This window comes from Ambystoma mexicanum, chromosome 9 (genome assembly GCF_040938575.1).
Source record: "Ambystoma mexicanum isolate Mex_15411 chromosome 9, UKY_AmexF1_1, whole genome shotgun sequence".
In the NCBI taxonomy this organism is placed as follows: domain Eukaryota; kingdom Metazoa; phylum Chordata; class Amphibia; order Caudata; family Ambystomatidae; genus Ambystoma; species Ambystoma mexicanum.
In genome coordinates, this window is record NC_090931.1 from 80979205 (window position 1) to 81003829 (window position 24625).

At 48.7% G+C, this 24625-nt stretch overlaps 1 protein-coding gene across 1 annotated transcript in view; it reads left to right on the top strand.

Annotated features, from left to right (window-relative positions):
- The window catches only part of SRPRA (SRP receptor subunit alpha), a 644254-nt gene that overhangs the window by 502426 nt on the left and 117203 nt on the right, over positions 1–24625 (top strand). Inside the window, exon 11 of the mRNA XM_069614204.1 lies at positions 23867–24080. Within this exon, the coding sequence (XP_069470305.1) occupies positions 23867–24080 (214 nt within the window). The remainder of the gene's footprint in view (positions 1–23866; positions 24081–24625) is intronic.

Here is a 24625-nt window from a genome sequence, read left to right on the forward strand (position 1 = left end):
TTTATGTGGAGGGATTCCGCTTAATTTGATGTTCCACAGCCCCGCTTCTCAACTACTGCCAGACGGACTGCAGGCTTGATGGTCGTCTGTCTTCGGCGTAGCAAATGCTCTGAAGAATTGTTCGCGATCGCCAGCAGCTTGAGCGTGTACGCCTGCAAGCTCCTCGCTGTGTTGGGTCCCAACTCGGGGACCACACTGTCTCACCCGGACCTCCTCTGAACACTTCGCGGCGAGGGCTCACCGGCCGCAAGCAAGGCTCAGAGAAGCACCGTGCCCCAGCACCGCAGATTCGGCTCACATCAATGAGTCCCGGGACGTGGAACATATGGGGCACCTACAGCGAGTTAGAAACTGCCTCTCTCACCTCTTCGTTGGCCTCAGTGTTCTGGGAGCATAAATTAATGTCGGAGATAGGTCCAGGGGAGGGGCCCAGCCTCAGAGTCTAACCAGGCACCCTGAGATCGGCCGCCAGGTTTCCTCCTCCGCACCGCTGCAGGACTCCACTCCACTCCCCCTCAAGCGTGAGCCCGGGTAAGCCCAGCTACAAACCCCCCGGGACCCGCTGTTAAACTCCGGGCACGAGGCAGCATACATCAAGACAGCCCGGGCTGATTAGCTCCAGTTCGTTGGGCGGCTTGTGCTGGTGGGTATCAGACGCCTGCACCTCCCCCACATCAAAGCTTCGTGCAGCTTAGAGGCTTGGCCGCCATTTTGCCACAGAACGAAATCCCGATCCGAAACTGAAACGGAGTCCAAATTCAGAGATTCGATCACTGTTCCAGGAATCACTCGCTGTATAGCTGCCGCAGGTGTTCCTCCGCGCTGTGTCCAATTTTCATTGAAAATCGGAGGCTAGGAACGGTGCAATTTTTATATATCGCACCGGGCCAGCCAGGAGCTCCTACGAAGACATGCCGCTCGCGGCTGCTCCAAGCCACGCCCCCAACGAGCACCCGTTTACATGCAGCACACCTATGGTGTTATTGTTCTTGTTACACCTGGCTAGTCTGGGGCTCCAGGTTGGCACAATTAAAGGGTATCTGGCAGTGCTATCTATTTGTAAGAGCTTCTCTGAAGATGTATCTTTCGAAGGGATTGTGTCCTACGACGCATTCCTTATCTTTGATAATACTTTTCCAGCTTGCTGGCCTCGAAAAAAAATTCTGTAGAGGGCGCTGCGCGTCTACGTCCGCCGAGTCGATGTCCCTCGACAGCCACCGTATCGGCGCCGACGTCACCATGCCCATAAATAGCCACGCGCTTCGTCCGTTGCTCAGTTCCGTTTTTCCGTGCTTCGTGGGGCCTCGGAACGTCGTTGCTCAGTTCAGTCAGGATAACTCTATATCTACTCGAATAATACCTACTCGTTCTAGATGGCATCTTCATCGGAAGCGACGACGACGCGATCCGGCTTCAAGAAATGTCGAGACTGCGGTAAAAAAATTTCGATAACGGATCCACACAGGATCTGCTTGTGGTGCTTGGGAGCCGAGCACCATTGTTCGGAGTGTGAGGACTGCATGTCCATGACAGCGAAAGCCTTGAAGGAGCGCAAGGGGAAGCTCGAGAGAGGTATGTCAGTCAAAACCTCCTCGAAGGTTTCTTCGGCTGAGTCGAAGCATTCGTCTCCTCGCCGTCGAAAACATTCCTATTCTAGATCTCGAAGTAGCTCCCACCATTCGTCGAGATCAAGACACTCAAAAAAGAGACGTCGAAGATCCCCTTCCTCGTCGTCTTCCGTTTCCCCAGAAAGGGTCTCCTGTCCCACAAAACACAGCTCTCAGGCTGAGTGGGAGGAATTCAGAAAGAAAATGTTAAGCGTCTTCGAGAAAGCGGCCTCGACCCCCTCGAAGACAGCTGAGGGTGATACCCTGGGTGACAAACCCAAAAAATCAAAACGCCGCGAGTCGCAGCACCCGGCGAAACTTTCCACGCGAGAGCGCCACGAGCCATCGGGTAAGAAGGCACCATCTTCGACGCCGTCGTCGAAGATTCCTTCGACGCATGGATCGGCGCCATCGACGCCGTTGTCGAAGGGTTCCTCGACGCATCGGTCGATCGACTCGACGCCATCTTCAACGCCGATGAAAGAGGAGACCAAGGCTACTCCACAGCCAACAGTGATTCCAAGGGCCTCCCGCACGACGCCGAGACAGTCGTCAATGTCCTCGAGTAGGATCCCGATCCTCTCGAGTTCTTCGAGACCCCTTCCAGTTTTTTCGACACAGTTCTCGGCGCCTTCGAAGCCTGTCACATCGCGTCAACGACATTGACGTTTTCTCGCCCATTAATGACGAGTTTGGCTCCTTCTGCCTTAAAGATGGGTTTTATACCATTTCAGAGGTCAGAAAACCCTGGGCTATCTTCAATTTATGAAGAGGGGGAAGATTCTGACCAGGCAACATTTGGGTTACAGAGGACCACACTGCCTATTTCAGAGGATTTCACCTCTGATGAAAGAAGGTTGAAGGACCTACAGGAGTCACTACATGAGGCAAGTGGGCTGGACACTTCCCCAGAAGTGGAATTTGTTAAGCCAGACCCATGGGAACATGCCGAAACACCCTATAGAACCCTTATGGCAAGAATTATTGAATTTATGGGTTGGTCTGCGCCTTCCCCTGTTTTTCAGCAGGATGACCTAACAGACATATTAGACAAAGGTCCGCAGGAGGACCCTGTGGTCCCCTTCCATGCAGCCTTACAAAGGAAAATTACATCTAATTGGGAAACTCCTGAAGTTATCCCTGCGGTCAATAAAAGATTGTCAGCCATGTATAGGGTAGCGGCTGCTGACCCTGAATACTTATCAAAACACCCGACTCCAGAGAGCCTGGTGGTTCAAGCGGCAACTTCATCTAGCAGTAGGACCGCTTACCCTACTGTCCCACAAGATAGAGATGACAAGAGGTACGATTCTATGGCGAAGAAAGTCTTCTCTGCTTGTAGTATGGCGTTGATGTCCATCAACGCCACCTGTACGCTAGTCAGGTTCAGTCACACACTGTGGGAGGGTGCTTCATCAGCGGCTGACTGCATACCCGAAGGAGAGGAAAAGGAAGTCTTCCTTCACATTATTAAAGATGGCAAAGATGCCATGTGCGAATCACTTCAAACTGGCATCGATTCTGCTGACAGTATCAGCAGGGCCTTAGCGGCAAGTACAACAATCCGCAGGCATGCGTGGTTGCGAAAGTCTGGCTTTGCTCCAGATGTACCGGCCAGACTTTTGAATATGCCCTTTGATGGCTCTTCACTATTCTGAAAAAAGGCTGATGAAAGTCTGGAAAAGTTGCAGACTTATAAAGCAGCAGCAAAATCTTTAGGAGCTGCTATCCGCCAAACTCCTTTTCGCCCCTCAGGAACCTCTGGGAGAGGAAAGTCCTTTCGCTATTATTCCGCATTCGGGAAAGGCAGAGGACAGCCGGCTCAAAGAGGCCAAAGGAGATCCACCCTAGGTGGACGGGTCAAAGGTACTAAGGCCGCAGCAGCAGCAGGTGCCTCTTTACCCTCTGCATCTGCATCAGCCGCCCCCAAACCACTCTGAGGCCTTTCCACACAATACACCTGTAGGGGGCAGGTTAACTCGCCATCTGACAGAATGGCAGGCTATAACGTCAGATGCTTGGGCATTGGAGACAGTTGCCCAGGGTTACTGCCTACCCTTTCTACACATCCCTCAGAGTCATCCACCGGGGAACAGCTCTCTAAAATTTCCAGATCCGCTCCTCTTGCAGGACATTATAGACCTGCTAGAGAAAGGTTCCATAGAACCGGTACCTGTAGCGGACAGGAACAAGGGCTGGTACTCCCCCTACTTTCTTATACCAAAGAAGGACGGAGGACTGAGACCCATCCTAGAATTACGAGAATTGAACAAGTTCCTCAGGAAGGACAAGTTCAAGATGGTAACTCTCTCTCAGATCCTTCAGGCCCTCCAGCTCCAGGACTGGCTGGTATCTCTGGACCTTCAGGATGCTTATTTCCATGTGCCAATCCATCTCAAACACAGGAAATACCTGAGGTTCGCAATTGGCGACTCTCATTATCCATTTCGAGTTCTGCCATTTGGGCTGACCTCCGCCCCGAGGGTCTTCACCAAGCTGATGTCGGTAGTGGCAGCGAGTCTAAGGAGGGAAGGGATCCACGTCTACCCCTACCTGGACGATTGGCTGATCAGGGCTGTATCTTCGAAACAGGCCCAGGCCCAGCTAGATTGTCTGCCACTTCCTTCACAAACTGGGCTTCTCCCTCAATTTAAAGAAGTCACTGATGATACCATCACAGAGACTCCAGTTCATTGGAGCGGTCCTGGACACTTCCCTGGGAAAAGCCTCGCCACCAGAGGTGAGGGCTCAAGATATTCTACAGATGGTCACCAAGTTTCAAAATGCCCAACGTCTCCCAGCCTTCGACTTTTTGAGGTTGCTAGGCCTCATGGCATCCTGCATCTTCCTTGTGCCAGAGGCTCGCCTGAGAATGAGATCTCTTCAGTGGGCACTGAGAAGTCAGTGGTCGCAATTCTCAGGGAGAATGACAGATCTCCTCCAGATTCAGGACAAGGTAGCCCGCGACGTTCAATGGTGGGCCTATCCAGAGAACATCTTGAAAGGAGAACTGTTTTGGCAACCATGGCCGGAGATAACAGTAGTCAGACGCCTCACTCACGGGGTGGGGAGCCCATTCCAACGACTTGACCATCAGCGGTCGTTGGTCTCCATCGGAGTCCAGACTACACATCAACCTATTGGAGCTGAGAGCGATCAGACTAGCGCTGAAAGCTTTCCTGCCATCAGTACAGGGGAGAAATGTCCTGATAATGACGGACAACACGGTGGCCATGCACTACCTCAACAAAAGAGGCGGCTTAGGATCACTGCCACTGTGCAGAGAGGCAATGCAGTTCCGGTTTTGGGCAATCCAAGAAGGAATCTCTCTATCGGCAGTCCACTTAGCCGGAGAGAAGAACTTGACAGCCGACGATCTGAGCAGGCAGAGCACAGTCTCCCACGAGTGGGAGCTAGCTCAGGAAGTCCTTCAAGAGATCTTCGCCCTTTGGGGAACCCCTCAGGTGGATCTGTTCGCCACAAGCACCAACAGGAAGTGCAATCTGTTCGGTTCAAGGGAATTTCCCCCGAGAGGAGCTCTAGGAGACGCGTTTGTAGTGGACTGGGAGTTTCCACTCCTTTACGCGTTCCCACCAGTCCCTGTTATTCCTCAAATGATCAGGAGGTTGAGAAGATTATGGAAAACCATGATCCTAATTGCCCCGGATTGGGCCAGGAGAACGTGGTACCCGGACCTTCTGATATGTCCATCTGTCCTCCAATCCGTCTTCCACTCAAAGAGAATCTTCTCTCGCAGAAGGGAGGTCAGGTTCTCCATCCAGACACCAGAACCCTCAACCTTCACGCTTGGCTTCTGAAAGGGTGAGGTACAAGGATTGGGATCTCCCTGATGACGTCATGGAGGTGTTGCTTTCGGCCAGAAGGCCAGCAACAAAGTCTTTATACCGCTGCCGTTGGAACAAATTTTGCAGCTGGTGTAGGGAAGAGAATATCGACCCTTTTTCATGTGGTACACCAACGGTGTTATCGTTTCTACTCTACTTGGCAAACTCAGGCCTTCAAGTTGTCACTGTAAAAGGCTATCTCGCAGCGCTTTCTATCTTCAAGCGCACTGCGGAGGAACCATCATATTTCAAACTTCCTCTAGTGATACAATTTCTCAAGGGATTAACTAATGTTTATCCTCCAAAACCATTCCAGGTTCCCTTATGGGACTTAAATTTAGTCTTAAACTTCCTAATGGGCACTCCATTCGAACCACTTCACTCTTGTTCGCTGAGATTTCTCACGCTTAAAACTGTCCTATTGGTAGCACTAAAATCTGCTAGGAGGGTGAGCGAGCTACAAGCTCTCTCCTGTAAACCCCCACATATAATTTTCCACAAGGACAAAGTTGTCCTACAGGTGAAGCATAATTTCCTCCCAAAGGTGGTTTCTGAATTTCATATTACTCAGAAAATTACCTTACCTTCGTTCTACCCTCCTCCCCATCCGGGGAAAGAGGAAGAAAGGCTACATAGGCTGGACCCAAGGCGAGCTCACAGCTTTTACATCAGCAGAATGGCTAGGATCAGGCAAGCAGACCAACTGTTTGTAGGATACTCAGGTCACAAGTTGGGACTACCCATAACAAAACAAACCATCTCCAGGTGGATTATTTTGGCCATTCCTGAATGTTACAAACTGGCAGGGAAAGAGCCACCCCAAAATCTCAGGGCTCATTCAACCAGGGGTATCGCAGCCTCTTCGGCTCTCCAAAGAGGGGTACCGGTCCGAGACATATGTGCGGCTGCCACATGGTCGTCCGCACATACATTCACAAAATTTTACAATCTGGATTCCTCCACTAGTCAAGAGACCAGATTTGGCAAGGCCGTATTACATTCGGTCCATCCCTAAAGGGATACATAACATTCTCACTCCCACCTCCAATTACATGCCACTGCTATGGGAGTCTATCAAAGATAAGGAATACGTCAGAGGACAAAATCCCTTCGAAGAACAAGTTACTTCTTACCTTGTAACGTTCTTTCGACGGGTTGTCCCTCCAACGTATTCCTTATCGCCCCCTCCCACCCATCCCCGCAGTGATACTTCCCTTGTGGTTGCAGCTTACGCTCCTTCAAGGTCAATAACCAATTCAGGCATGACTTTTCTTATGCTACAAAACGGAACTGAGCAACGGACACAGCACGTGGCTATTTATGGGCATGGTGACGTCGGCGCCGATAAGGTGGCCGTCGAGGGACATCGACTCGGCGGACGTCGACGCGCAGCGCCCTCTACAGAAAAAATTTCCGAGGCCAACAAGCTGGAAACGTATTATCAAAGATAAGGAATACGTCGGAGGAACATCCCGTCGAAAAACCGTTACAAGGTAAGAAGTAACTTGTTCTTCTTCAAGATCCCACTGGTTATACAATTCTTTAAAAGGATTTTCAAATGTCTTTCCTTCGGTCCTGCCTTGGGATCTCAACCTAGTTCTAAAATTCCCAATGTGTGCTCCAATTGAGCTTATCCGCTCCTGTTGTTGACTTTAAAGAACATTCTTTTAATGGCCCTTACATCAGCCCGTAGGGTGAGTGAACTTCAAGCCTTGTCCTGCAAGCCTCCTTACGTGGTCTTAAGTATAGAGTGGTCCTTAAGGTCAAACCCACATTTTTTACCAAAGATTGTATTGAGTTTCATTTCACTCAAAAGATAATGTTACCTTCTTTCTATCCCCCACCTCATCTTGGAAAGGAAGAGGAGAGGCTACACAGGCTTGACCCAAAACGAGCACACATTTTCTATATTTCCAGGATGTCTAAATTGAGACAGGACGATCAACTTTTTATTGGATATATACGAGCCATAAATTGGGATGGCGGTTTCAAAATAAACCTCATCTAAGTGGATCAAACTCTGAATGCTACAGATTAGTTGGAAAAGATCCCCCTGAGGTTCTCAGTGCACATTCGACCAGGGGCATGGCTACTTCCTCTGCCTTACAGAGGGGAGTCCCAATTCAGCATATTGGTTCTCAATCCACACATTCACCAATCACTATAGTTTGGTCTCTTCCTCAGGCCGTGTAGGTGTTTTTGGAAAGGCAGCGTTACATTCTGTGTACACAGGCCAATAGGAACTCCCAAATTCTAATTTGAAACTGAACATTCTGACTCCCTCCTCTAGAAATACAAATACTGCTCTGGGAGTCTATCATAAGATGAGGATTACATGGTAGGACTCAATCCATTCGAAGGAAAAAGTCACTTACCCGTGATAACGTTCTTTCGACTGGATGTTTCTCCCACATATTCCTCATCGCCCCTCCCAGCCGAACCCGCAGTTGAATTGCCATGTTATTGGAGTTTACGCTCTTTCAGGGTGAGTAGCTGTTGGGCATGGGATAAACCAACCTGCGTAAAAATCGGAACTGAAGCAAGTGGTCACATATACCACCAATGAGGTTGACACCGAGACGGAAGCCCTCGGGGGTCGCTGAGTCGACAGGCAGTGCCCCCCTGCTGGAAAAGATTTCTGATGTAGCTAAAGCTGGATATGGAGCTATCATAAGATGAGGAATACGTGGGAGGAACATCCAGTCAGAAGAACGTTACCACGGGTAAGTAACTTGTTCTTCTGAGGTTGCTGGGCCTCATGGCATCCTGCATTTTCCTGGTGCCAGAGGCCCACCTAAGGATGAGGCCCCTCCAGTGGGCACTGTGATCCCAAAGGTCATAATTCTCGGGCAGGATGACTGCTTCAGGTCGCGAGCAAGGTCGCACAGGATCTCCCTTGGGTGGGCCTGTGAGGAGAATGTGATGCTACGAGAATCTTTTTGGCAACCCTGGCCGGAGATTACAGTAGTCATGGATTCTTCCCTCACAGGATGGGGAGCTTACATGAGCGATCGCACGATCAGCAGTCTTTGGTCCCCATTAGAACCTAAACTACACATAAACCTGTTAAAGTTGAGGGAGATCAGACTGGCGCTGATGGCCTTTTTGCCACCCACACAATGGAAGAATGCCCTGATGACGAACAACACAGTGGCCATGCATTACCTCCACAAGAGAGATGGTATAGGGTGACTACCATTGTGCGGGGAGGTAATGCAGCTCTTGTTTTAGGCACTGCCAAATGGAATCTCTGTTGGCTGTTCACCTAGCCAGAGAAGAGAACATGATGGGAGACTCCCTGAGCAGTGTGAGAAACCTCTCAATGTCTCCCTAGTTAGTCCCCGGGGGATCTGTCATCCGGGTGGCCAGGACACGGCCATCGCTATTCGATCCAGTTTCTGGGGGTGGACCAGTGAGGGAGGATTTAATTTATTTCATTTATAAAGCGCACAATCAATCACCTGGATGGGGGGGTCCTGTGGGAGTAGGACACCAATGGGTGAGACGAGGTAGCCCTCTTCTTTTGAGGCCTTTTGCCCATCCTACCATGTAGGATATTACAAAACGCTGCCCCCCCCCACATCTGAACTCCACACCCCCCTTTTTCGACACAAACACTTTCGCACAACACAAAAGACAACAGACTAACAATAGAGCCGTATACCTGACATGTCCCAATACAAGGGTCAGGCAATTGACCAGAATCACACACACACACACTTGACGGCTCTTCCCCACGGGGATAAACGATGGAGCACGAGAGCACAGGACGAGCAAGGCAGACTGCACAACGTGAGGGCTAACTCAGCAATTCAAAAGGAGGCAAAAGACGGCGCATACCGAGAGGGTGACCAAGAGAGAAGTGACCTTGCCCTTTTCGATCTAGGCCCGTGAAGCCTGTGCAGACCGAAACATAAGACCGTGAACAGTGGCCAACGTGTGTTGCAGCAGGTGCCAGCGGTATGCGAGATTACCAAACCAGGGAGAGACGCTTGTCTCAGAGGTACTAACCTTGACTCCAAAGAGGAAGAAAGCCAAGCGGTTCATCAGTCAGTGAGTCGTGGGGAGAGTCGATAAGAAACCGAACTGTGTTGAACGAAAAATAGCAAACGTCTAATTTGAACATTGGAAGGTTGAAAGAAACAGAAAGAAATTGGCGGAAAACTAGCAACAGGGATGTCTGGCACCATGTGGGTGCTCAAGCAGGAAACTCTGGGCGATTCCCCGCCAATAGAGACTACCGTAACCAGAAGGCCCTGGGAAGAGGCGAAGAGAGGTCAAAGTGGTCATACATACAGGGGTCTTGTAAAATCCTCTGTAGCGTCGAAAGTCTTTGATCGGCAGATGATTGTGAAGGAAAGGGAGCGGAGTCCTGCTTGGTGAAACTAGTGTATGAACTGTGGGTCGTAAAGGCTGGCAAGAGTGAACCCGGTGGAGGGATGTTAACAAAATGGGCCAAGTCTAAAGTCCTGAAAATACAGTGAACTATCTGTAAAAGTTGGCGAGGGTGAACCCGGCAGAGGTAAGCAGACAACCAGAATAGGGTGTTGAACGAATTGAACCCGACCAAGGGGTGCCCACAGTGAACTGTCTGTAAAAGTTGGTGAGTGTGAACCCGGCAGAAGGAAGCCAACACGCAAAGCCCAAAGAACTGTTTAAAAAGACATTAAGATTTGTGATTGCAAGAAGTATTGGATGACCAGGGGAAGTGAATTGTCCCCCTAGTCAGTTGGGTCCGAGCCCGGCCGTGGGAGATCCAGGGGTGGAAAGTCATGACCCAAAGTTCATTGAGAAAAAGGAACTGTTTAGTTTTGTTGAATACGACTGGTGAGGGGTTTGCATCCAGAAGAGGGGGGCCCAGGGGTGAAGCCGTCACCCAAAATATATGTGGAACCAGAACTTTGTGTTTCTTGAATGCATCAGGCCCTTGAAGGCAAGAGACTTTTATTGAAAAGAGACTTAACCATTGGTGAACCTGATAGCTGATAAAGAACTGCCGACACTTGCTGGGAAGGCTCAAGTGTGTGATTATAGTATGATATGGCATTTATAACGCACCTAAACACAAGTGTTTCAAGGCGCGAAATGTGCTGTGCTCAGGAGATCCACCTTGTCCCATGCTCAAAATGTTGAGAAGGCAGACCCATGGCAATCGCATCCTGACTTATTATTTGTGAACACCTTTCTTTATTGAGAACATTATCACACACTTCTTTTTGTATTTAGGGTAAGGATTAGCACTAGTTTTTTTTTTTTTAGTATAGGTCCTTTTACATTGACACAACGCCTCAAGGACTACCTTATTTTTATTTGATGGTCGAAGCTTGCTCCCATGTTAGTTTTAGGCTTAGGTTGGGCATTTTTCCACCCTACAATTACAGTTTAATGTACACCCTTGAACTGTGATCACTTGGTCTGTCTTTACTTTTGCCACCATGAGTTCCTTACCGCATGCAGAGCAGTCTCCCACAAGTGGCAGTTGGCTCAGGACGTTCTTCTCGATCTTCACTGTTTGGGTAACACCAGGTGCATCTGTTCATGTGTAGTATCAACAGGAAATGTGACTTATTCGGCTCTAGGGAATTTCCTCACAGAGGAGATTTGGGGGATGTGTTCGTAGTAGATTGTGAATTTCCACTCCTGTACGCGTTCCCACCAGTCCCAGTCACCCCTCATGTCATCAGAGGTTAAGGCAGTTTGGGGAGTCCATGATCCTGATTGCATTGGATTGGGCCAGGAGGATGTGGTACCCACACCTGCTAGACAGTCCATCTACCCTCCATTCGGGCTTCCCAAGAGAGTGGACCTACTCTCACAAGCGGGAGGCCGCCATCTTCACCCGGAAAACATAACCCTGAACCTTCGCGCCTGGCTTCTGAGAAGTTAAGATGCAAACATTGGGATCTCCTGGAAGACGAGATGGTTCCATAATCATGTTCTGATGTAGGATTGGAGAATTCCAGGTTTTTCTTGCGTTTATAGATAGTAGACTAGTTCATATCTGAAACACCGTAGGGACCCCTTTAGGCAGCCACAGTACATTTGTCCAAAAGATGTTCGATGTATCATCGACGGAACTGCCTTTTGTTAGTAAAAGTCCAGAGCAGGTTTCAACGAGAATTTTCCAAATTCTTTGTTCAACACCGATGCTTGGATGGCTAGTTGTTTAGGGCGTCATTCAGACTAGAACCTATCCACATCCCAAGATAACATGTGGACATTACAGATCTTTTAACTTAATTCTCTAAACGCCATTGGAACTTCTTTTTCAGAGGCCCTTTGTTTCTCCTTAGGTCTTCTAATATCAAGATTTCAGACTTATTTGGATTGATACAAAGACCATTTGATTTAACATAGTTCTCCAGGGCATGTAATTTGCGTTGAAGGTCTATAGGTGTCCTGCCCATAAGGACTAGGTCATCTGCGTATAGGATCCAATTCAACTTGTTTCCATTTATTTTCGGTGGAAACGTTGGAATAGCTTTGAGATGTTCACCGATGTCGGAGATAAAGATTAAAGATGATCGAAGCTAGGGGGCAACCCTGTTTGACACCACGATAGGTTTTTATCGGGGTAAATAGCGTTCCCTTTTGATCTAATCTTACTTTGATGTCAGTGTTTGTATGTAGATCTTTAAAAGCCAAGAGGAGGCTTGGGGGGCAATTCCATGCTTTCATGTTGGACCATAAGATTTCTCGGTCAATGCTGTCAAACGCCTGAGATAAATCTACAAATGCCAAATATGTTGTTCGTCCAGACTTTTATCGCTTCCATTTTCAGGGGATTAAGTATTAAGAGGTTCAGGCCACACCCTACTCTTCTAACAAATCCTGATTGCCTCGGGTCCAGGTGGTTGGCAGATGATATCCACACAGACAGTTGTTTTTGAAGCTGTGTGGCATATAACTATTTATTATAATATACAGTGAGACAACTTCATAACATAACTCCCTCTTATAACCCACACGATCTTCTCACCACAGCGATTCTATTTTTATGCCAAACTTGTCCTCCACTTACCCTCACAGCACCCCTCAACACTGCTACCACATGTATGGGATGCAAATGCAATGGATCTCCCTTCTTCTTGAACTCCGCCTTCCTGATCATCACATAATTACCACATTCCACTCTGGGTTCCTTATTCCCTCTTCTCTAGTTCTCCCTCATAACAAACAGCTGTTTCTTATTTCTGAGCTCTTTTCTCAACTTTTCAATCTCACAATCTGATTCCGCTCCCCTTGCCATCCAAGGGGGATACACCAAAGAATATCCTTTGCGCCCTCATCAATTGAAATGGTGTAACTCCTGTAACAGAATGTGGTGCCATTCTAAACGCAACCATTCTTTCTTCTACTTCCAAACTCTTACTCGCACCACGCGCTTTCTTCAATCAAACACCCTCCATAACACATCTGTTCATTTTTTCCACCACCCCATTCCCTTCTGGATGGTACAATGCAGCCTTCTTGTGTATTATGCCACAATTCCTCACATATTCTTTAAAGCATCCTCCCGTAAACTGAAGGGCATCATCCGTCAGAATATACTTGGGAAATCCTTCTCTCCCAAATACCTCGCGTACAAACTTAACAATACTACCTCCGTCTATGTCTCTATTTTATACTCGCACCAGCGGGAGAGTGCATCAACCATTACCAATGTGAATCTTCCTTTTCCATAGCCAATTTCCACGGGACCCAAAACATCAAACTCCACCTCCTCCCACACTCTCCCGGGATATCCTTAAAGATTATGGGCTGTTTCTTCGCTACCAAACCTTTACCGCTTTCAGCACATTCCATACAATCTTTCAATCTTTTTTCAACCTCCTTGTCAAATCCGGGCCACCAATAATCCGCCTTCAAAACTGCTTTTGTTTTGCTGACCCCTATGTGACCTTCATGGGATAGATCAATCATCTTGTTGCGGATCTCCTCGGGCACCACAGCTTTGCCCCACTGAAACATAATGCCATCTTCAATACTCGGTTCCTCTCTAACTTCCCAAAATGGCATTTCCTTCACACTCAACTCACTTTTTCTGGGCCAATAACTTCGAATATACATTTTCACTTTTGACAACAATTCATTATGATCTACTGCGCTCACCCATTCCTCCTTACATACCACATTATCAGTGTTGGCAAAAACCATTTCTATTTCCTCATCTTGAGTCTCTTTATTCTCCTCCATCGCTAATCTGGACAAACAATCCGCGAATACATTTTCCTTTCCTGATATGACCGCCACCTCAAAGCAATGACACTGTAATCTGGTAACCCATCCCGCAACTCTCCAGGATACCTTATCTAATCCTTGTTTTCAAAAATTGAACCTTGGTCGGTTCTAATCACAAAATGTGTGCCCCATACAAAACTTTTGAACTTCTCAATCGCCCATAAACAACCTAAGGCCTACTTTTCTAGGACTGAGTACCTTAATTCCTCACCTCTCAATGCTCTAGAGTCATGTTCCTATCATTTCTTCACATCCCACAGCCTTAATTTGGGACAAAACCGCACCTAAACCCACATCGCTCGCATCAACGGTGAACACACACTTTCTTCTTGTGTCAAATTTCTTTAAAGGTTCAGCCACATTTATTTCCTCAATCTTTTTAAATTCCATCTGGCACGCATCATTCCCAACAAACTTCACTTTTCCTCAATAACTTTCTCATCTCAGTGACCTTTTCTGCATACATTTTTATACATTTTTGATAAAACTCTAACATTCCAAGGAAAGATTGTAATTCCCTTTTGTTCTTGGGATCTGTAACCTCTTTAATAGCAGTGACTATTGAGTCTTTCGGCTTTATACCTTGGGCAGAGAATACATGTCCCAGGTACTCTACCTTGTCACCACGAAATACACACGTTTCTTTCCTTAGTTATGCCACTCTCACTCAAAATGTTCAACACTTCACTTAACCTCTGATCATGTTTCTCCACATTCTCTCCAGATACTAGAATGTCCTCTTGAAAGCAAAATACACCACTTATTTTGCCAAACAACTTATCCATAATTTTCAGAAAAACGGAGGATGCAGATACCAGCCCAAATGGCATACGCTTGTACTGAAATACACCTTCATGAGTGTTGAAAGCCGTTAACTTTCTGGACTTCTCTTCAAGTTCAACCTGATGGTACGCAGACGCTATATCAAGTTTGGAAAAGATTTTTCCCTGCCCAACCATCGATAACATTTCGCTCATATTGGGAAATGGATGTCGATCAACCATACCATAATCGCTTTATTTACCTCCCTTAAATCTACACACAATCTCAAATCTCCAGATGGCTTTTTTTACAATCACTAGTGGAGAAATCCATTCCATACCACCAGCTCTTTCAATTTCATCAATTTTTGTCAATTTCTCCAGTTCTTTCTTTACTTCCTCTCTCAAAGCAAAAGGAACAGATCTCAACTTTGCTCTCACAGGAACACATCCCTTCTTCACCACAATCTTTTAGGGAGAATTGTCAGAAATTTGCTAATTCCCTCCACCTTAGAGACCCCCAGCAACTTTGCTGGATTTTGAGGACTTGATTTATTTAACCTGGAGAGAGTGAGACCCTTTTTCCCCACTCTCTCATGTATTTTAATGCGATTTTCTACACTGTGTCTTTTGGTTATAGAGTCTAACATACTCCATAGGCATAATCATTTACAATTGTGTCCCAAAGCAGCTTCAGTGCACTGACACAGGGAAGTCTTCCAGTTTTGCCAAGGTTTAAATACCTTCTCGGGGATAAACTACTGTTTCCCAGAGCAGTAAAGTGAAATTGACTTTACTTAGCATTGTAACTTTCTAGACCCAGCAGACACTATCTTACAATACAGTGCTGGAGGGTTTACCTAATATCCACTTTGTCTAGCTTCTTATGTAACATATATTTTCTCCAGCATGGGGTCTGGCATGGATTCACATGCTCATGAATATTCCCCGTCGTCGGGCTTGGAATCCTCGGTAAAGAAAAAAAATCAGTTTTGTTTCTGAACTGTCTTTCTCCTAATAACCAATCACTGGTCTCTGGGTCATACTGCCCCCAGCCAATGACTGCCCTCTACCTAAGCCCCTCCTCAGGCAGTCATCTTCAGATTTTTTTTCCGCACGTTCAAATGTTGGGAGTCCTCGTGTTAAGCTCTCGTACTTTTACTGTGTATTGCGTTTTTTCCAGAGAGTTCACTCTTACTTTTCGGTCAATTCGAGCCTCAAGCTCCACCAATTCATCTTCCGATTAACGTGGACCCATTTCGGAAATTTCTACACCCCTCAAGGGCGAATTTTCTTCAAATTTCACTTCTTGGAGGATTCTGGAAGATCTTTGAGGCCTACCCCGTGTGGACATGGCCGAAGACAAAGGAGACGCGACGCCCGTTGGATCCAAGCTGTTTAGGATCTGCCCAGGATGTGGACTACAGAACATCTTCAAGGAGGATGAGCACTCCCGGTGCCTCTACTGCCTGCACTCCAACAAGTCGCATGTGGAGGAGGACTGTGCGTTCTGCAAGGACATGTCCGCCAGGACCATGAAGGATCGCTGCAAACGACTCGCTGACTGGCTGGAGGCGAAGAGCCCGGCGGCAGGTGAGCCCCGGCAAAGTACTTCGCCAAAGAAGTCTGAGCGGTCTTCTAAGACCTTTGAGGGCGCTCCGGCAACAGGGGCCCAACAGAAGGCAAAGAACTGCAAGCCCGCCAGCACCGGGAGCGCCGTTGGTATGGGCTCCTCCGCTACCAGGCAGGGCGCAGCATTGCCAACGTCGTCAACCACGAGCCAACGCTCCGGCTCGATGAAAAGGAAGTCGGAAAATCCGGGTAAGCTTCGGGAGAAGCCCTGGTTGACACTGACGGAGAAGGCCAAGGGGGTAGCCAGGCGGTGACCCTCCTCCCCTCCCCTCCCCCCCCCACGGTGAAGGCCTCAGATGCGCCGAAGGTCGTGAGGGCCCAGATTCACCTGGCTAAGGCTTCGATTGAGGGAGTGGCAGTGTCCCTGGCGAAGCCTGCAAAGGCGACCCCAGTGGAGACTACCTCCAAGCCTAGAGTTTCCATACCATCCCGGAGGGAATGGTCTATCCAGCCCATCGAAAGACCCCTGTGAAGCCCCAGGCTGAGAAGATGGGGGGCGGGGGGTGCGATAGTCCTAGCGGACTCGGATATCTCCTCAGAGGACGAGCTGTTGGTCCTCAAGTCAGTCCTTGACGAGAAGTTTGTCGAGGTCAGGGCCTACGGGAAGTATCCCGATGAGGCAGACGTGGAGAGCGATGGTGGAGCCGACTAAGAACAGCAGGCGGACGAGGAACCAGAGGACACCACATTGCTGCCGACGCTCCCATCGCAAGCAACGTCACAGCCAACGGACAAGTCGGAGGACATCTTGCTGGCACTGCACACCCTGTTCAGAGATAAGGATAAGGATGCCCTTGCCTCCAGCTGACCATCCACCACCCTTTCATCCTTCACCTCCATCCCCTCCGCCGAGGGATGAGACGGAGATGACCGGGACAGACGACAGCGGCGACGACGGAGCAGACCTCCCGTTGCCCCCTCCCTGGGCTTCACTTTCCGACGAAATTGTTTCGTTTCACCCCATGATCGCCAGGGCCTCAGAGCTGTTTCAGCTATGTCCCGAAGAGCAGAAGGAGGGTTTCCTTTATCAGGGACGAGAGGCCAAGAGGAAGACCGTACTTGCGGTCCGTCTGTTGGATAACATCTGGGACAAAGGACTGTCCCTTCTGAAGAACCCATCCACGGCCCCGGCCCCTGTGAAGAGAGACCGGTACGAGAAGAAGTACCGGGTCTCAAACTCCGCACCTATGTGCCTCAGGGTGCAGCCGTCCCCGGACTCAGTAGTCTCCGCGGCGGGCAAGAAGAAATCGGCAGGGGCGACGGCATCGACTTACACTTCCCCCCCGACCGGCGAGGGGAAGAAGCTGGACGCCATGGGACAACGGGTCATCTCGTCGGCAGCAACGACCATCAAGGCTGCCAACGCTATAGCTATCGTGGCCCGCTACGATAGGGAGCTGTGGTTTAAAATTGCTCCCCTCCTAGACTTCCTCCCAGACGACAAGAGGGTGGAAGCCCTTGAAATCTTGCAAGAGGGCGTGGTGACTTCGAACCATGCCATCACGATAGCCACGGACATCGCCGACACCGGCTTTCGCCAGATGGGCAACAGCGTTTGCCTTCGCCGGCGCGGTTGGCTTAGGGCCACCGACTTCCGTCAGGACATACAGACCAGTGTACTGGACATGGCCTTTGACGGGAACGGCCTGTTCGGCAAGGCAGTGGACGAGTCACTGCAGGCCATCAAGGCGGACACCGAGACGGCCCGTGCCATAGGCACGCTTCATCAACGACGGCCGTCTTTTCGGTCTGCCGGAGGAAAGTTATAGGGTGCCTCGTCATCCCACCGTCAAGCGGCCCGTTCTTCGTCGCAGGAGGCTTACAGAGGCTGCTGCAAGGCCGGAGGACATCGTCACCAAGGGGCCCAAGGTGGTAAGGCCTCGGCGAAGCAGGACTGAACCGGCCGTGTCATCGAGAACCCCCGGTGGAAGGCCAGCTGACTATCTTCGGCGTGTGGAAGTCCATCTCCACCGACCATTGGGTGCTGGATGCCCTGGCCCACGGGCACGCCCTGGAGTTCCAAAGGAAGTGTCTCCGTTTTCCACCCGTGGCCAGGAAAGAGAATCACATCCTACAACTGCTTCTAGAGGTATGAGCAATGTTGAGAAAAGGCTCAATAGAGCTCGTCCCCAAGAGGCTCCGGAGTATACTCGCGGCTCTTCCTCGTCCGAAAGAAGACCGGCAGGTGGCGGCCCATTTTGGATCTGCGCCGCCTCAACAAGTACATAAAATCCGAGAAGTTCTGGATGGTCACCCTTCAGCACGTACTGGGACAGCTTGAGGAGGGGGACTTCCTGTCGTCGTTGGACTTGGAGGATGCCTACTTCCACATCCCCATACACAAGGGGCATCGAAAGTTCCTGCGCTTCGTGGTCCAAAGGCGGAACTACCAGTTCAAGGCCCTGCCCTTCGGGCTGAAGTAGGCCCCACCCAAGGGTCCTCACCAAGTGCCTGGCACCGGTGGCGGCACGGCTGCGCCTGCAGGGGATCCACGTCTACCCCTACCTGGATGATAGGCTCATCCGAGCGAAGTCAAGGGAGCTCGCCGTCGAGCACACAGCGAGCACCGTCCGCCTGCTCACGGACTGGGGTTGTCGATAAACTGTGCGAAGTCCTGCTTGGAGCCATCGCAGGATGCCCAGTTCCTAGGAGCTAGACTCAACACGGTGGCATGCCTAGCTGCACCGTCGGAGGAAAGGGTAAAAGCTGTACTGGGCAAGGTGCAACGGCTATTGTCCATGGAAGTGGCCAGGGTGAGGTCCATCAAGTCCCTGCTCGGCATGATGCCGTCATGCATCTACCTCGTTCGGCTGTGCAGGTTGCGGATGTGGCCACTACAGCTTCAACGACAAGATCACCCTCAACGAGACATTCTGACAAGCAATCCGGTTGTGGGGGGGTCCGCACGCATCTCGCAGCGGGCACAGGCTTCTAAACCCCAGCACACCAGGAGACGGTGACGACGGACACCTTCCTGGAGGGATAGTGCGCACATACAGGACATCTCCACGCAAGAGGCCTATGGCTCCCAGAGGAGAGGTCGTTGCACATCAATGTCCTAGAGCTCCGAGCCGTGTTTTGGGCCCTCAAGTCATTCCTCCCATCCCTCAAGGGCAAGGTGGTGCGGGTCTTCACCGACAACACCACCACAATGTTCTACATTCGGAAGCAGGGGGGCACCAGATACCCAGCTCTCTCCAAGGAAGCACAGAATCTGTGGCACTGGTCCGTCGCCCAGAAAATGTTTCTGGTACCCTTCCATCTGGCAGGAGTAAAGAACACTGTTGCCGACTCGCTCAGCAGGGAGCTGCGCTCTTGCCACGAGTGGGAACTTCGGCAGGATCAGGTGGATCTACTGTTTCGACGATGGGGCAATCCCCAGATCGATCTGTTCACGACAGCGACGAACACCAAGTGCCGGAGTTTCGCCAGCAGGTTTCCCCAGCCGGGGAGCATGGGGTATGCGTTTTCATTCCCCTGGGACGGCCTGTCTCTCTACGCGTTCCCACTGCTGCCGTTGCTTCTGCGACTCATCAGTCAACTCAGACGGTCCTGGTGCAGGATGATCCTCGTCGCACCGGCGGGGCCCAGGCAAATATGGTACCTGGACCTTCTGTACATGTCAGTGTCCCCTCCAGCCAATCTTCCGGCGGATGCAGATCTTCTTGCCAGGGAAGGAGGCGCAATTCTTCACCACAACCCCGGGGTCGCTGACCCTGCAGGCCTGGCTCCTGCAGCGCTAGAGTTTGGAGGATACGAGATCCCGGCGGACTGCAAGGAGGTACTTGCCAAGGCCAGGGTGTCCTTAACTCTTAAATGGCTACATTTGAGTGTGGGGGTAGTGTGCCAAGTGTTGAGCTCAGCAGTGTGGCATGCCGAACACGAGAGACCCTCCCTTCATTATCCTGTGAATCATAGCATCCACTTAAATTGTCACACATGGCTGCTTTGGAATTATAACTGGCATTCATTGGTTCTCTTACTTGTTTCGGTCTGGACAAAGCAATATTCAGTGTTCGATCCAAATTTTGGAGGGCAGCTCCACCACCGATCTCCAAACCCCCATGCCGGTGCTGCAAACGCCTTAGTGGTTGATGTTGGGAGAGAACCAATGAAGCGGCCATTCCGAGCCTCACAGAGCTCGCAAGACTCTGTGCCGACTCTGCGGGGGAACAGAGTATTTGTTCACTACGCTCCTCCTCCAACAAATGTCACTGAAAGCAGACTCGAGGCAAATTCCACAGCCCAGTAGCTGCTTTCTTCCAAGACTCTGTGCCGACTCTGCCAACTTAGTTCCAGAATGAAGCACTCTAGAAGATTAAAATAGAAGTAGCAGGTTTTAGGGGTATTCTCCCAATTCCACCACAATGGGGATTATTCTGGTGGGAGATCCTAGCCACAACTCCACCGATCATGACCAGGCAACCGAGAGTTGGGGAAATAGTCCTTGCTTCCTTAAAAGTCCTACGATTTAGGACACGGGGGCAGGGAGGTAAGTATACTTGCATCCCTTGCGTGATCATCTGAGTGACCACCCCTTAGGATTTTCAGAACCGCTGGGGACACTTCTACTGTTAGTCCAATTTCATGGGGCCATGGGTGCACCAGGTGCAATGGCTGATTTCAGCTTTTGGATTGGTTCCGACTCCAGTCCTGTGCTCGGATGATACAGTTCCAAAGATATTCCAGCAGGACATCTCAGGTCAGCAGGTCAACGAGGACCTTAGGATGTGGAAGAGACGGACCACAGTTAAATTCACGTCGATCAGAGAGCAGCAGGGCAGCCCCTCATGTAGGAGGGATGGTTTTGGGCCATGACAGGATGACCCTCAGAGTCCCAAGCTCCATCTCCAAACAGCACAGCTAGGCATGCTATAGAATGGTCCCGGTATGCTTCCAATGGCTTCTCAAGCAACGGTCCAGACTGGTTGGTCCCCCCATTGCAAGGGTCGAAGCACTGAAAAGGGTCTTCTCAGATTGTTGCCAGAGAGGCGGGTGTTCACAGGGATTTGGCTTTGGCATTGCTGGTTGTTGTCCGCAGCAGTCTTAGCACAGTGCTTCTCTGCCTAATGTTCATGGCTCCAGTCGGCTAACTGATGAGCAGCTGCTGGCCTCTCCACCCCCCTCTCCCCTCCTCCTCCCTTCACCCCCATCCCAAAATCAGGCCTAGCGACTTCAATAACAAGGATCTGCACCATTCAAACTGACCCAGCTATCCAATCATGGGCATCCTCTGACCTCGCATCTGCCCTGCAGTGGACATGCCCTGGCTCTGAATGTGGATTTGAACAAGACCTTTGCATCCCCACAAATCTAGCGAGATGGCACGTACTTTAACTTTTGCCTGGAATCCAACCTGGATTCTGCTAAAGTTCTTAGATTTAATATGGCTGCCAACCTGAGAAGGAAGGAAGATGGTCAAACAACAAGATGGGCAATGTACACAGAGAAAACCACATGGCACTGCCATTGTGAGCATATGGTACTTAAAATGGCATTACACAGTAAAGCATGAATGTGCATGCCAGTACAATGACAAACGATGCAACTGAATCTGTTGCCACCACAAAAAGGTTCCTAATGAAAAAGAGATACATAGCCCCTGCAACACTTCACTGTAGGTGATGTGCGTCACATAAACCACGCATGAACTGCACAAGAGATGAAGTCCCCCTGCACTGGTAACCATAAGGGCTGACCTGTGCCCCAAAACTGGTGGCTGAAGACAGGCAAGTAAAGCAGAAATCTTTTACTCTCCTCCAAAAGCTAGTACAGGCTTCACGCCATAGCAAATGGGCATGCTCCATTGAATTCAATAAAGGCAAAGTTGCAAAAAGATTAATCTTTCCAAGCAGCCTGGCTTTGTAACTTGACCTTTTTACCCCAGATTAAGGTCTTAAAGCTCGATTGTGTTTCCTGTGAGTTATTTGAAAATTAATAATGAAAAAGTTCAAAATATGCACGATAGAATTCCAAGAAATAAATATTTACTAAGTTTCCCTCTGAAGTGTTCCAACATCCCCATGCATGCAAAGATAGTGGGGCTTATAAATAATAACAAAGGGAACGTGATGGAGAATAACTATTTGGGCTCATCCTTTACTTAAACTCTAGTTCATCATACACAAGCACGTCAGGGTGTTCACGTCTCTTATTGGAACTGTGAAACTTTAACATTTCTTCAGAGATGGTAAGATTATTCATTGTGTGCTTACTTTTACGATCACTGAGCCTTTGCTCCTCTTGTGATTGTTAAGATTTTTCTAGGAACCTCTGTTGCAGGGTTCAGGAAGACAAAGGCACACCTAAGTTGCAGAGCTTCTTTGTGGATGCCCGACTCTCAAAGGTAGACTCAGAAGAAAAGTCAAGGCTATACTCTTGGGGAGCAAAGCAGAGAAAAGTTACAGGGTTGCATGCAAAAACACACATACAATAAGGCAATATCCACATAGCATATGTATTAAAATGCTTATGTGTATTTTTTTGCAGAAATGGTCTTTCAGTACCTTACAGGTGAGTAGCTTTATAGCACTGCCGTAAGGGGGTAGTGACTCGCAGAAGTCACTAAAGGTTTGGTGTTTTCTGGTGGAGTCTTAAGGCCTTAATCAAAGCCCAATTCGATTCAACGGGATAACCTCAAAAATAAAGCCTGCGTTTCTAGGTAAAAGCAGTTGTCAATTGTAGGCAGAGGAGCACAAGTCTCATTTGTGCTCGTGGGTGCCCATACTTATCTATGGCTCCAGTAAAGTCCAGTGTCAAGACTCTAGGTTGAGGTAAAATTAACTCTGTTGCAATTCATCCATTCATCTAATAATGGGTGCCTTGAACTCCCAGCCTGGCTCAACCATTTTTCAATGCTTACCAGGAAAACAGTCTCGTTGTGGAGTCGTACTGGAATTCTATGTCCAGGTTGCCATTTTAATGGAGGCCTGCGGGGAACAAGCCATTGTTCCTTCATCCAAAAAGGCTGCAGCAGCCTTATGGAAAACACAAGGGGACTACCATGCGCCAGTGACTTGTACAAGGATCCAAGTATGGTGACCAGGGGTGGGCATATACAGTTACTTCACCAGTGAAGCAGTGAAAGAGGACTCTCTGGTAAAGAGCTTGGTGAATGGTGGAAAAAGCCAGATGTGATGGACTTTCATCCTAATAACGGGTTCATGTTTACAAATTATCTCTCAACCTTGATATATCACTTTAAAGTCAATCTATTCCTTTTTAAAGTAGCTTGTATAATCTACAAACCTATTAAATTTGAGGAACATATGCACTGGACAGTACACATTTGATCTCTGCTGTGTGAAGTATGATCAGCGCCAATGTAATTGGACTTGAGAGTCCTAGAGCAAAAACGGGGGGAAACACCAAAACCGATTGTTCATTTTAAGCTCCCATATTCTGAAATTCTCACTGCCATGTCGGTCTCGTTTTAGTAATATAAATGTCGAAAATTGAGCATAAGGCTATGCTTTTTGGGGTGGTTTGACTTGTGTTCTTTTGAATGTGTTTGTATATTGTCTTTTTATATTCTGATTGTTTTATAATGTTAATCTTATGTTTGTGTCGGCTGTTTGGCACTCGATATGCCTACAAAATTGCTAAATAACTTTCACGACGATCCAATCTTGGAGGTGTTTTCCTAAATTGGCTTTTCCATATTATCTTGACCTTGCGCCTCCTATTATTCCTTCTCTCAGGTCTTGCAAATGAATGTTAATGCTGTACATTATAATATATTTTGTTACTGGTATGAGGCCTACTGTGCTCTCCTCCCTAGATTTCTTTCTGGCTGATGAAAAACGGTTTCAGTGTCCTTATTGCTGCTTGCGATACATTCCGTGCTGGAGCTGTGGAGCAGTTGCGCACACACACGCGACGACTTAACTCCCTCTATCCACCTGAGGATCACAACGGGCGTGTAATGGTGCAGCTTTATGAAAAGGGTTATGGGAAAGATGCAGCAGGGATTGCCATGGAGGCTATTTCTTATGGTAAGTGTTTCCATTAGATACACAACATCTTTATAATCCAAAGCATTGGTGTCATTTGTGTAGTTTTTTTTAAATGTTAGTCTGATACAAGAATCCTATGCTTAGTGATTCACCATAGGCACAATCCTACCCAAACTCCTTCTATGAGGGCAGCACCTTGAATTTCATCTTTACTCCCAAAAATAACTTGCTCTGATGGCAAGTTATTCAATGCAGGCGTTTGCCTAAATACATTTATCTCCATATATAGATTTGAATACATTTTTGCAAATTCATTTTTCTGAACAGGTTGATTTTTAATCTACTTTTTAGTCTCGGCTGGCACAGATGGCTTCACCTTTCAAAATATCTTGGTGGTACCCAGTCTGTTTAATGTTTTTTTTTTCTCACCAAGGTATTTTTTTTAATGGAATTTATTTTATTTTTTCCTCATAGAAAATGCAGTTGGTTGGGCAGGGTGTTTGGGTAAGGCAACATGGGGTGGGGTGTTGAAAGAAATTAGACTTGTGGTTAAAAAAACTGAAAAGCACATAGAACCCTCCTGT